This window comes from Centruroides sculpturatus, unplaced genomic scaffold (genome assembly GCF_000671375.1).
Source record: "Centruroides sculpturatus isolate CEXI.00-Female unplaced genomic scaffold, Cexi_2.0 scaffold1758, whole genome shotgun sequence".
Classification (NCBI taxonomy): Eukaryota; Metazoa; Arthropoda; class Arachnida; order Scorpiones; family Buthidae; genus Centruroides; species Centruroides sculpturatus.
In genome coordinates, this window is record NW_019386085.1 from 96771 (window position 1) to 112008 (window position 15238).

The 15238-nt window shown below is 32.2% G+C and overlaps 1 protein-coding gene across 1 annotated transcript in view; it reads left to right on the forward strand.

Annotated features, from left to right (window-relative positions):
• Positions 1–620: 620 nt before the first annotated feature.
• Positions 621–15238, forward strand: part of LOC111613502 — a 32471-nt gene continuing 17853 nt past the window's right edge. Inside the window, exons 1-4 of the mRNA XM_023354850.1 lie at positions 621–664; positions 5457–5556; positions 12892–13165; positions 13975–14738. Of these exons, the coding sequence (XP_023210618.1) occupies positions 5465–5556; positions 12892–13165; positions 13975–14738 (1130 nt within the window). The 5' untranslated portion in view covers positions 621–664; positions 5457–5464. The remainder of the gene's footprint in view (positions 665–5456; positions 5557–12891; positions 13166–13974; positions 14739–15238) is intronic.

Consider the following 15238-nt stretch of genomic DNA (forward strand, 5'->3'; position numbering starts at 1 on the left):
TTCTCATCATTCTCTTTTCTTCCTGATTCAGAGAATTCTCGGGTATCTCGAAGACATCCCATATTAATAGTGTATATACAGGCCTACCTAATTTTTTACCACCTTTTCTTACCCTTAATGGAAACTCCCAAAAAATATCTAAAAATGAACACAAATTGTAAGCAAAAAACAAACAGTCTAAAATCATAAAGGTGACAGTTAATAGAATTATAAATATTAACATTTACGAATAAATAATATACAAAACCAAGTTAAAATAGTATTTATAAGCAGTTCTTTAAGAAGTACAAAAATAATATCTGAGTTTAAAATGATAAAATTTCATATACTAAAAGAATTTCGAATGTTTATAGCCGACTCTTCCCACGCTCAAGGTAAACTTACGCCGCAAAGCGATTGCAGCGCTCGAAGAGGAAGAAATATTTATTATGCCACTTTCATAGAATTACAGCTATTGGTAGCTGAGAGACCTCGAAACCTTTTTCAAATATTTAAAAAATTATATATTTATAATTTGCCAAATAAGACAGTGTCTTATATTAATTTTTGCTCTGAAAAATGCGCTAGATCATATTTTATGTAATTTGTTTAACTTTTAAAATGCCGTTAGAGGGATTATGGCGCGAGATCGAAATTTCGTCGTCTGTTGTCACATGCGAGAATGGTAAGGTAATGTTTTATAAAACTTAATAAATATGAATTTTTCCCAGTTATTTTGCAAAATTAACTAAAATAACGTCTAATGCAGCCATCCTGCACGTACTTGTATAAAATTTTATTCTTAAAATCGTAATGAAAATTTGATAAAATTTTAAGAGTAAAATCTTATATATTTACATACATTTATGCAAATTAATTGAAAAATAATGCTTAAGATACTAAAAACCATAAGTAGAAGTTTTTTCAGGCTATATACAGTGTACTGAATGACATAAAAAAGTAAGATTAACTCTGAATGAGGGATTTGCCACCCCCAGAAATGTAGACTCCCTGTACGAGCAAAAAAGTCAATGGAACTACACCTGTATGTGCTACCTTTCACAAGATATTTGCTTCGCAAGGCCAGTGTCTACCATGAATCGGTATACTGCCTATTCTCCATACTTCAAGTACACAACTTCATGCTCCGCATCAGTGAAGGCGCTTTGGTGCATGCTATCACATCTCTGTGGGGCAAGCCTCACACTGCCCTAAAACTATACACGAACGGACAAGACTAGTCTTGGCTGTGCGCGGAGTAATCCAGATTGTGTGCGACCTGGAAGTAGCCTGATTTCGGAGGGCTGTACAGAGAGGTATGGTTCCTTTGACTTTTTTGTTTCTATGGGTTTAGTCTACAGTTCTCATAAGGTTCCAAATGTCTCATTCAGAGGTGTAATTGTATTCCTAAGAGTAACTTCTACACAAAATTCTGCTTTTAAAACTGATTACAGTAGTTAAAACTTGTGTTATCTGACATCACATTGATACACATAATATTTTATTTCTTAATAATGTGAAGAATCTAGCATCAATTTATGCAATCTGTGCAAAAATGTAATGCTTCGGGAATGAAGTGTGTGAAAAAAGGTTATCATTGCTGTGTGATTTATTCTGATTCACTCAGTGCATTCCAATCTTTTATTTTATATAAATACATTCCTCATTCTCTTCTTCCTAAAATTCTGAATTTTTTTGCCATCAGATTCAGTACAGAAAGTACTGAATTTCTCTAAAAATGTTGTTGGATTCCAAGTCACATTGGCTGCCAATTGATTGCCTGCCAAGTGACCATTACTGACTGATCATCTGAGATGATTGTCTGCTAAAAACTTTTCAATTATAGTTTCAGTATTTTTCCATTTAATCAATTTTATAGATTGCTAGAATACTTTTTAGTTACAAATAATTTCCAGTGTAGGATAAAATACAGTCAAACTTCCATATTACAAACTTCTGTATAGCAAATTTCTCCATATAAGAAATTTTTCTCGAGATAAACTGTATTATTTAACTTTGACATCATCAAGAAGTCGCATGACTGCTGTACTATTTTGTAGCAGCTGGCTATAAAAAGTAGTACTTGCATAATTGGAAGTGAAATCATCAAAATTTTAGGGTTGAATATCTCCTGGACGATTATATTTAGGATCATGTTGCTTTTCACTTGTTTGACTACATAGAAGGGTAGGCAATTTTTGATGGTCTCTGTCTCGTTTAGAACTAGAATCTTATCGTTATTTTTCAAATATTTTACTTTTATTATTGCAGTTGTATGCAGATAACATTTATAATAATATAATTTAAGATTATAGTTATTACAGTTAAGTCAATTTTATTATATAGAAATATAAAATTATATTTTAAGATTACAGCTGGAAATGCTATCTAGTAATAAAATTTACACCTTATATAAATTTGAATTAGTAAAATTCAAACCTGAATCAGGTTTATGAAATAAACCGAAAAGGTTTGTTTTTACTTTCTGGATATTTATATAAGGTGTGGATTTTATTACTAGGAATATTAAGTTATAAATCTGATCAAAATTGTTTTAGCAGTTTCAAGAATTAATTTTAAAAAATTAGTCATCAAAAATATCTTACATGTGAATAAGTTATCGGGATGATAGTTAATTTTTTACATATGTAGAAGAGACACTGTTTATATCCTGTCTTTCTATCCAGGATTCAACAATAATCTGATGAAGAACATTAGCTCAGTGAAATAGCTTCAGCAGAATTAAGCTTTTCTTTTGTGGCTCTTGTCCACTTTGGTATGCAAAGAAATATTTAAAATATCCCTCTAGTTACAGTGCAATTAATAATATATATTAAAAATATAAATAAATTACGAGGATGACAGTTAATTATAACACATATAATCTTTCCCCTTCATCTCTTTCTCCAAACCATCTCAGTCTAATTTGTTCTATCTTCTCTACCAAATTTTTCATTCCTATTCTTTTCCTCATTTCTTCATTCCTTATCCTGTCTCTTCAGCTACAGTAAGAAGTTCTAGCAAGATGTTGACATACCTATCCCATCAAGCATTATGAGTCGTATCTTGCAAATCAATCTCATAGCTAGAGCCCCTGGTCTTACTTAGCATGCTCCAGAGGAATATTATTTCTGCTGCATGGATCTTTGGCTTCTCTTCATGATGTAGTCCATGCTGCAGCTCCATAAGTCAATATTGGAACAAAGTATAATTGATAAAGGCCCTTCTTACATTTGAGTGGCATTTCCTTTTTCCAGATCAAAGTTCTCATACTCTGGTAGAAGCCATCAACTTGCTGTATTCTTCTACTTACTTCTTTGCTTAACTTTCCATCCTTTGATATATCTGTTTTCAGGTATCTAAATCTGTCAACATCCTCTAATAATTTTCTATTCAGTTTGTTTTTCCTTAACATTAACACTGTCTTGCTTTTCTCTCAGCTTATCTTCATTCCCCATTCCTCTAGCTCTCTGTTCCACACATCCAGTTTCTGTGTCTCCCATCAGTACTAATCATCTGCAAATAGTAAAGCCCTTGACTTCTTTCCATTAAGCCTTTCTTTTACATTCTTATGAATTTCATCCATTGTGATTACAAACAAAAGTGATAAAACACTTCTTTGTTGAAGTCCTGTCTTTACTTGAACCACTCTGTTTTCTCAACTCCTGTTTTGACACAACTTAGGCTTGTGGTATACATTGCTTGTATCTGACTTATAATTTTTGCCAAGACATCCTTACTATGTAGGGCCTTTTACACCATCTGTCTTGGGACACTGTCATGTGCTTTTTCAATATCTATAAAAGTCATTACTAAATCTTTGTTGTATTCCCAAATCTTTTCCATCAGTATTCTTACAGAGAATATCAGATGTATAGTAGTTTGGTTTTTTCTGAACCCATGTTGTTTTTCTTTTAGTTGGTGTTCCACTACTTTTCTGATCCTGTACTCTAAAACTCTTTCAAAAATCTTGGCAACTTGGGGTAACAATGTGATCCCTCTATAATTTTCAGATTTCTTTCTGTTGTGAGATGTTAAATTAGTTTGTAATCGGTTATGGACAAAGAATTAACACACCCTTGTAAACAAAATAAAAGAAATTTATTAAAAACAACAAAACATATAAAATACTTCACAAGACCCGGGATATCAGCCAGCGGGGATTTCAACTGAATAATAATGCACCCCAACCATTTGTCTAGGACTAAAATTAATAACCAAAAGTAACAAACTCAAACTCAACATACACAATCATTCTATTAATTTAATACAGTTTAGTTTACCCTATGTATTAATACTAAACTAAAATTAAATGTTAATACCAAATTTACAGCTAAAACCAGTACTGGGAGATGGCAACTTAGACAGTACTATGAGAACAGTTCTGAATGACAGTGGGTAGAAATGTCCTCTAGTTGGAGAAGTATTACCACCAGAAAAGACACTCCAGATCTCTAATACTCAGCATAAAGGTAGAATCTCCTTGCTGGTTTCACTTATCTAGCCCCCAATAGCAATCTATTGTCTTTGTCCTCCATTATGGCTTCAAAGACTGTAACATCACATGCTTTTATATGATCTTCACTGGCCCACGGAGTTCTTCTCTTCCGAATAGAGGGAATTCATGTCCAACCTGGCTCATCTCTCATCGAAAGGTCCTTGAGCACCCAACCAAAAAGTGTTGTCCTTTCACCTACTTCAAAACTTGTTTGACCAGTCCTTCACAATTGGACAGAAAGAGGGGGCAATTCCAGAGTTGTGGTTAATACACGGAACAGGAATGGACAAGACACTGTCCCCTTCCTTGAATATTAGGACTATAATACCTTTTCCCTGTTCAGATGGTACTTTCTTATCTTTCCATGCTGCCAACATTTCTCCAGGTTATATCCACCATGACTTTTATCAATTCCTGTAGCTTTGCCCATCTTTATCTTTACAGTCCATCTTTCCATCCTTTAGTCTCCACTTCTGTGTTATATCATCTCACCCTCTGTCTCTCTCTTCAGTCTGTTTTTCCATAATTTCTTCTGACTCTTCGGGTGCCTTTCATTGTACATTTAATAATTTTTGGAAACACTCTTTCCATCTTTTTCTTATGTTTTCATCTTGTCTAGTAAGTTCTCCGTTCTCATTTTTTATCATATTTGTCTTAACTATCTTTTCACCCACTCTTCACCAAGCCATACAATTTTTTCTTATTCTTTCTCATGTCTTCTTGCAATTCTTGGGTAAATTCATCGTAGCATTTCTCCTTTTCTTCTTGTACTATTTTTGGCACCTCTTTTTGGCCTCCTGATACTTGTGTCTTTTTTCATCTCCTTTGTCCCCTTTCACTCTTTCCATGCATTTTTCTTTTCCTTTACTGCTTCATTAACCCTCATGTTCCATCATGGAGACTTCTTTATAATCATATCAAATAAAATTAATTTTTTAAAGCTCTATTTTTACTGATAAGCATGTTTTATTTACTTTAGATTCACTAATGATGTCAGAAGATTTCAATATTATAGCAGTTATTGAGTATATTATCGATAACTATATCAGTAAATGTATTTGTACAAGAATTGAAATTTGGTAAGTAGAATTATACAAAGTTATGTCATAAAATAAATTTTAAATACAGTAGACCCCTATAAGACGGTAGATACGTTCTGTTCTTTATGAATCGATTTCTTACGAGTCCTTGCCAATCACAGCCCGACACATGTGAAGTTTACGGACTACGGCTGTTTGAAAGATTTTCTTCCATAAAATTAATCGATTCTACACTAATTCGACTCAACATTTCCAAAATACGTATATTTTTTTGGGGAATAATCCGTATAAACTACTCTATAAACAAAAAATTGTAGGATTACTTACTGAGTGTGTACCATTCGACATCGCCATTGCTCAAGCTTGTTTTCGTCGCAGAGCAGCGCATCAAACGGCAGCCGCGTTTTCTGATAAGTTATTTTTCTGCGAAAAAATTTGTTGAACTTTGGAGACATCATTAATAGAAAAAATTTTTATGGCTGTTGAATAAGAAATGTTTCTTTCACAAGAAATTTATAAAATTACAGTATCTAATTTACATACTGTACAGACGATAGTAAACTCAACTTACTCGCTTAAACTCTCTGTAGCGTGGCGCTAGACGGCGGAAAGTATATATATATAATTATCAATCAATCAATCAACATTTATTTGCTATGGCTTTCGCCTTTGCAAAGGGGTTACAAAATCATTTAGCGTTAATAATACAAAGATTGTTATACATGGTTTCAAACAGAACAACAACACAAACAATAAATGATAATAGCAATAAAACTTAATAATGTTATGTTAGCATATTTAATAAATAACAGAAAAATTTATAAACTTTAAATAACATATCAGAACTTAAATTGTCGTCATATAAGCAAAACATATTAAAATCGGTTGTCAATAAAGTATCTCTTAAATGCTCGGTAATTTCGCAAGATACAAATAAATGGTTTTTAGTACTGTCACAAAGTCTATTACATAATGGACAGTTAGAATGGGCAGATATATTCATTCTGCGCCTATTTAATACAATAGTATAGTCGTTGAGACGTAACTGAATTATTAAAGATTTAATATTATATTTTAAATTTGATAATAAATAATATCGAGGTGTCCATGGAGATACAAAGGAAGTCTCAAGAAACCTACACTTTTGCTCAATATAATGAATGTCTTGGGTCCAATATTTATCCCTTAATGACTGAGACATTTCAGCCAGAAAAAGTTTTTTATCAGAAATTTGAGCATAATAATCAGTAGAGTAACCTAAATCATTCAATAAGCCTTCAACTGACGAGGACCAAGTTTTAAACGAAGAATTTCCATCTATTAATTTCAACTTGTTATAGATCAACTTTCTAGGATCATAGTCTGGTAACTCCAAAATTTTACTCCAATATCTAAAAATGATCATTGTTAAACGTATAGCCATTGGTGGACGACCCAGTTCAAATCTTAAGACAGGTCCAGGCACCGAACGATTAATATGAAATATCGATCTAATAAATCTCAATTGNATTCGGAAGCAATTCTAGCGTTGGAATCACCGAGAATCAAAATATCATCAACATCTTTAAGATCCAGAATCAGTCTATCAAGATACTCAATCAATGAATCGTATTTATGAATAGATATATAAACCAGAACAATTAAGAGCCCAGGACGATCTCTAAACAGATGTTTATCAAATGTAAGTTTAGCTATAATAAAGTTATCAGAGAGATGACAAATTTCTAACTCACCAAGTTTCCGAGACACCACTAAAAACAAACCTCCAGATGGTCTTCCAGGTCCCTCAAGTTTATGAGCTAACATTTCAATGAAATAGAATTGAGAGTCCAGTGATGAAAGAAGGGTTTTCAACGAAGATGTCATCCATGATTCAGTTATGCCAACAATATGATATGATAATATAAAATCAACAAAACTTTTGTCAGAAAAGTTAGTAAACAATGAACCCTGACTGTTCCATGATAATACCTTTAACATATAGAAAAACTCTGAATAAAGAATAACAGTTGAATTTTTTAATTCTCGTCCATTCGACGATCCGATGATTTCCCTAGTGATAAAAAAGGTTCAATCTTCATCAGCTTATTACTTAATAAATCAAACGTAAAGTTTTCTCCATTAATTGTTAGACAATCAGCTCTCATAAACGCATCTTTTCCGGTCTTCTTAGCCTCTTGATAAAAAGGAAAAAGATTTTTTTCTCCTAATCCTCGATCTCCAGTGCAGATCATCAAAAAACTTTACCTTAGAACATCCTTCCCTCTTCTGAATATTATGAACATTTCGGTAGATAAGTTTTTTTATCGGAGACAGTATCAAGTTTTGCCACCACCAAATTATTTTTTGAAATTATTTTAAGATCTTTCACCAGAATTGAATCACCCCTAGGTCTTTTAATAGACAACAAAATATCTGAAGCCAAAGACACAACTTCAGACGAGTTTCCATCTAATCCAGCAATAACAATATTATTTCTCTGCTGTTCATTTATCGATGAATCTAAGAGATATAAAAAATAGGAGGTCAAAGCAGTATATGAGGTATTTAAATTAGAAATTTCCTCTACCTTTTTTTCTACATTAAGGAGGCATTGTTCAAAATCTTTATGCAAATTTGCCAGCCATTCAAATTTAGTAGATAAATCTTCAAGTTTAGTCAAGATGGTATCAAATTTTTCCTCTAAAAAAGAAAATAAATTTTGGGGTACATTTGGGGAAGGAGTCAAAGGAGGGAAAAAAGATTCTAGTCGCTGAGATTTTAGAGTCGGTTCACTAGGAGATCTTTGACGTTTTCCAACAGCAGAAATGGACGACTTTGAAAGAGGGGAGGAAGGTGGAGTGTGAGACATTGGTCCAGGGTTAGACTCAATAACTCCAATTATTAATAAAACACGTAATAATAAATATATATCAAAAACTTTAGTGAAACCAAAGTAAAGAATCACACTCTTTGTAGAAACAAACATATCCAAAGCGCTATACTTCAAAAAAAACAGCTCTCACAAAAACTCACCAACACTGACGAACGTCACCTATATAATTATAATAAAGTTACAATAAATTAAGTTAATATATAATTATATATACAGTACCTAATTTATATATAATACTGTACAGACGATAGTAATCTCTCCGTAGCGTGGGAGCTGGACGGCGGAAAGTAGTTCGGCTGCCTGATGGCGTTTTACGTAATTATAGGAGTTTTTTTACCGTTTTTTACGGATACCGTCACAATTTTTTCGCTGTCTTATAGGAACCGTAATTGTAGGAACCCATCTTATAGGGGGGTCTACTGTATACAAAATATTTTCAGAATCTTTATGCTTATAATGGACAAATTTTAGCAGTGCACAATAGTAGAATTTATTTATTGTAATCATGGATATTGTTATTGGTGGTTGTTGAATGTTATCAGAATTAACATGTCCCAAAATCTAAAAAATTAGATTGTAAAAAATTTATAAAACTTTTTGCTTATTGTAATTAGACTTTCAGTTATCTTTGAATAAATAAGCAGTTTTAAACTGGTTTTTTTTTATATCAGCCTGAACATGTGACTGAACACAATTGTTATTGGTCTTAACCATAGTTTAAATACTAAGCTTTAATCATTTTAGTTGTAGTTTGGTTTGTGGGCATTTTTTTTTACTTTAATTTTATTGTAGACAATGCTGCAAAAACAGCAGACAAACAACACTGGAAAAATTACAATTGTTTAATGATAATTAATAAATCTTAAAGTTATACATTTTCAAAAAATTATTTTAACATTTCTTTTTAATATCAGATTCAATAAAATCAGAATTTCCACTAATTATAGTCTTAAGTTATACACACAATCCTACTTATTATCAACTGCATATCATTATTATATGAATTCCAGAGTGATTACAATAAACAGATTCTATTATATTTTAAAATGTTGTTTATAAATTACTTACTGTTTAAGTAATGTAATGATTTCTTATAAAACAAGTTATTAATAAGATTATCTAAGTCAAAAACTTTTCTTTAACATTTTTTGAAACAAATGGATTTTGTTATTAGGAGTTTGTATGTTGGAATATCCCAGGACATTATTTGTTTTACAAATTTTACATGTTAATTTGTTACAAAGATTTTTAAATAAATATTAAATGCTACTGTTTATATTGTTTTACACCTAAATGATTTATAGTTTATATATACATAATGCTGGAGTAAAAGCAATAGCTGGCTGAGGTCCTTAGATGAGGGCCATGGGCACTTGAGTCATTCCCAGCTGGTGTCGTGAGTGACCTATATTAAATCATTATATCTAAATTAATAATTCTGGATGCAAATAATAGGCAGCGGTTTGAGTATCATAACTGGCAATGCATCTGCATGGTAAGAAGAAGTTGCAGGTTTGAATCCTGCTTCAGACCAATTCTTTTCCAGAAATTCTAAACTGAAATTAACTTAAATATAATTATTAAAATTATCACAAGATGATGGCTTAACTGCCTGCAACTAGACAGATTACTTCATATCTAATTATTAACTTGGCCTTAATATAATCCGATAATTTGGAAGACAATCTGCTGAATTATCGGATTATAATATATTATTTTAAATATATAATGTATTACGTACTTAACATTGCTTTTCATTTAGTCAAGAGTTACATGAAGTCTGGTGCTTAATAGAGACAGTAGTGTAAAAATAATCTTGTGCTTACTTTTTGTCTGATCTTGAAAGCTCAAAATTCAGTTGAAAATTTAAATAAGCTTGTAGAATTTTTAAGTGAAATTGTGTTGGTGACTGCACTTATCCTTTAAAGGTTTCCTTTTAAGTTCTTTTTACTTTCCTGGCTCTGTTGTATATAACAAAGGGAAAGAATTGCAATTGGTCAAAAAATGACCACCCTAGGATTTTTTACATTTTTGGACTTAGCACTTTGAAACATTGAGAAATGCAAAAAGATTTGGGTGTTTTTTTAAGAACGCTGATTGGGGGAGATTTTTATTCCCTACCGTCGGGATGGTCTAAGGTAGTGTTTCTCAACCTCTAACGAATCATCGCCCCCTTCAACGTAGTATCACCCCTTCAATAAAATTGTTACGTGGTATCGCCCCCTTCACTACAAAATTCCAATGCCAAGGGACAAGGCTAACTCCAAATTCGTACTGCATTGAATAGACTAGTGACTATATTTGTTTAATTATTAGTGACTGTTATTTGTTTAATTATTGTACGATATAATGAATAAAATATCTAATTATTCTTAATATAATGTTTTACTATATCGCCCAGAAAATTGTTTTTCACCCACCAAAATATAAATTGTTACTAATCGCCCCCTGAACATGGAAAAAACGCCCACATGGGGGCAATATCGCCCTGTTGAGAAACACTGGTCTAAGGTCTACGCGTATGTGGGTGGTGGTTTTTAAAGGCAGCAAAGACAAGTGTTTTAGAGAGGCAAACTGTTTATTCCGGACGATAATGCTTACATAAATTCTCTTGTTGGAAAGGTCCTGTGTTGTAGGAAATTTGTACGTTGATTCTGGTCTTGTGTCGTCGGGGTTTCGGCAGCGATCTGGTCCAGCGGCATAGGAGTTTTCGGTGGCGATCTGGTCCAGCATCATAGGAGCCCCTGGACAGTGTTGAACAAAAAGTTCAAAGTCTTGAAAGTCAATGCACAAAAGATGAAAGAATGCACGAAAAAAACTGAGATACACAAACACAAAAGAAGTCTAGTGGAAGCTTAGTGGAAGTCTCGTTGTCCTTGGAATTGGTGCTTTTATAGGTTTTTCAAGATATGCTTCTTGCTAATTGGATAGACCTTACATCACCGTTTTCTAATTGATCTTTCACCTGTCTCCAGGTGTAAATGGAGCTTCATAAAGTTCGTGAGAAAGATCGGCTGTAGATGGTTTATCCAACACCATCTTTTCAACTCTGATCGCGTTTAATAGTTGGCTATGACACCTACGTTCATTTTAATATTTTTTCTAGTTTCGTTTTACTTTCCAAACTGCGTTTTAACTTTTTAAATTTTCTTCTTTAATTTTCTAAAATTTTGTTTTTCCCGTTATTCTTTATGAGCTCTGACATTAAAGTCCGGTGTCGCTGATTCGACACTTATATAATTTGCTTTCTTGACGATTGAACTTAACAAACTTTTTTTTTATATCTTTCCCTTTTGGGGGGCTATTTCCGGGTCCTCACATTTTTTCTGTACATATGAATGTTAATGTGTGGGGGGCACGATTTTGTTCATTCCCTCTGAAACTTAATAACGCCTGTGCTTTTTGTCAAAATTTCTGAAATTTTGCAGGGAGGTGTGTGGGGATTCATTCTATTAAATTTTGGTGATTAAAGGTCAATGGGGTGGGGAGGCAAAAGTGGTTATGTGTCGTATCTCAAGTAGGATTGAACTTCATGACAATTTTACTTGTTATTAGCATTTACAATTTTTTATAAACCCATCTCTGTCCTCAAAATTAAGGTGTTTGCCATTTTATAATAATTAAAAATATAAAAAACTTTTAGTAATAAAAACAGACCAATTCTGCATACTGCATCATTATGGTCATATCTATGTGCGGCGGCATTGAGGGATACAATCGTTGCCAGTGTACATTCATTGTCATCATGCAGGCCCAGCACCTGGAGAGATGGTATGGTGTGCCATTGGATGACAATCCTGGTCACCTCTTGTTTGCATGAATGATAATTTAGATAGCCATTGTTACATTTGTGATGTGTTAATTAAGGCCTGTTGCTGTGTCCTATCTTTGAAGTTTCCATTACGCTACCTTTCATTAGGACAATGCACAACCGCTTGTTGCCCATGCTGTCCTGACCTTCCTGAATACAGAATGTGTTTGACTGTTGCCGCGGCCATCATGTTCCCCCGATGTGTCACCAATTGAGAACATCTGGTCATTGGTTGCCGAGAAAGTGGCATGCCACCACTTGCCAATAAGTACAATAGATGAACTCTGTTATAGAGTTTAACCCACCAGCCAAACTGTTTGACTCAATGCCCAGCCTGATTACAGCTGTTAATGCTGCCAGAGGCAACTGCTCTTGGTACTGATTTCTGCATGCTCTGTACCTCAAAATTACTTGTCAATTTAATTATGTCTCCCTCACATTATACTGTATGTGTACAATAAATATGGTTCTGATATTTGATTTATTTACTGGTGTAGCATTTTTAGTGGCCAGCAGTGTATTTTGGTTTTAAGCATAAGGGATTTTTAATGAATATATAGGAATATTTTCTTTTTTTTTAATCATTTGATAGTTAAAATATAAATTATTTTCTAATTTTATTAGTAGTTTAATTTTGAAATAAAGTAAATTAAGTATATGTATATAATTGTAAGTTTATTTTCTCTAGGGATACTGATTTATACAAGATGGGATTATCATCATTATGTAAACTTGCAAAATTAAAAAATTCAATTTCATTGATTGAAAATAATGATATTTGCTCTAAAAATACTTACTGCAAATGTGAAAATTTTAATAATGAAAACTTTGACACAAGAAGTTACCCAAACAGCGGACATGACTTGGAACGTAGTGAAATTGAAGAAGAATACATGGAAGAAGTTCTAGAAGATCAAAAATTGATGTTAGAATTAGGTTTACCAATTCAGTTTGGTAAACAGGTAAAAACAGCGATCATTCTTTTACATAGAATTTTAACTTAAATTAATTGTCTCTATTTATTCATAATTAGTTTTAGTAATCATCTATTGAATTGCTAGATTCTGTTGACTATAATTTGGTTATTAATTAATCAAATCTTCACTGGTATTATCATTAGCTAAACTTCTCCACCAGGCCGAACACGATATTAGCAAAGCCAAACTCTTTCCTGTCCCTGTAGGAGATTCTATTAAGCAATTCTGTCTTCTGGTTAATCCTTTTATTAATTTATCCATAATTGCCAATTGGGTAGGATACGCCTTGCACGGAAACACGAGAGGAACCCTCTGAATGCAGTATGACCTCCCTCCGTTTTCTCCCGGTGTCGACAGAGATTCCATGTTTATTCGAATCTACAAAATTCTTCCTCTTAACACGCAAAATCCTAGTAAAGCCTCGACGACGACCATAAACGTCACCTTTAACACAACCATCATTTCCTATTATATCATTTTAATAATATAATTTAGACTAAGATAGACAGGCTGATATCTTATATGAATGTTAATACAAGAATATTAATCCTCCTATTTTGCATAATAGCATCTTTGTGTAAGATGTGGATTTGAATCTACTTGAGTTGACTTTTTCTTCCAAAAGTTTTAAATTATTTGATTTAATTTTTTTACTTTGAGATATTTTCTAATAATATATAATATACTCTTTAATAAGTATTATTATGATTGCTATTTTTGTCATTGTGAATGCGAAATGTATGGAAATCAATGTTATAAAAATAATAATAATAATTTTTCTTTATATTTCATAGAATTCTGCAAAAATGAAGAAGAAAAAATCAAATAGTTGTCAGTGTATGAAGAAAGAAAAATACAATGATTATTATTTAAATGAATTTCATCAAGAAACAAATTATGATTATTCTACAGATGAAATTCATCAAAGTAAGTTAATTCAAGAATGGGAAATATATTGGTCTACTAATGGAGAGACTTTAATATGGAATAGTTGGGTAGAAAAATATAAAGATTTTATAGATCCAAATTATGAAAATAATTTGAATTCAAAATATAACTCTAACAATGAACAATTAGTTGAGTCAGAAAAAGATCAAAGAATTTCAGATGGTTCAAATAATGATTTATTATGTGAAAGTTTATCCAAAAACACTGAAGAATCAAGTGATAATTCTGCACATAATAAAATAGATAGCATTCATAATCCATGGAAAGATATCTGGGACAGTCACTGTAAAGAAATATACGAACTTCATTATGAGAAATTTGTGACTTCTTTTTATGGAAGCCAAAACTTAACAAATATTCAACAGAAATTTACAAATGTACAGAATAGGTTAAGTGAACTGAATTTAGTTGAATCTGCCGATCATAATGATTCTTCTTCTGAGAAACAGCATAAAACAAATTGTGAAGAAAATACTGATTCTGGACAGAATAAAGTTAATTGTGAAAAAACAGGTGATGGTAATATATCAGTGTCATCTAATAATAATAATGATGATGATGATGATGATGATGATCCTCCTGAAGAAATTCCATTTAAAATCAAAAGAAGGTTAGTTATTGATTGTCATATCTCTTAATAAAGTTATAAATTTGATATCAATAAAAAAAATTGTTATTTTTATTTATCTAAATGCTTATACAAAGTGGTCCCATTAGAAATTCTCCATTTTTATTTCACTATTTCTCCACAAGTCAAAGTAAACTGTACAGGCAATTTAAGTATGACTCACCAAGTTTAAATACAAAAATCAATAAACTTTCATATACAGTAGTCTCTCGAAAACTCGGCACTCGATAACCCGGCAGTCTGGATAACTTGGCCACACCCTAGCAGGGCAAAAAAATCCTTAGTTAATTAATTTTCATTATAGACAGCTTTATGCCTCATAAAGTATTTTTCTGGGGTCTGTCTTATCAGGTAAATTACTGTACACAGTGTATTCATTAATTTTCATTTTCATGTAGTAAAAGCTCTATGCCTTCATAAAGGATGTACTTTTCCTTTGTTTAAGGGTATTTGGGCAGTTTATTCTCTGTTGTATTTTCAAG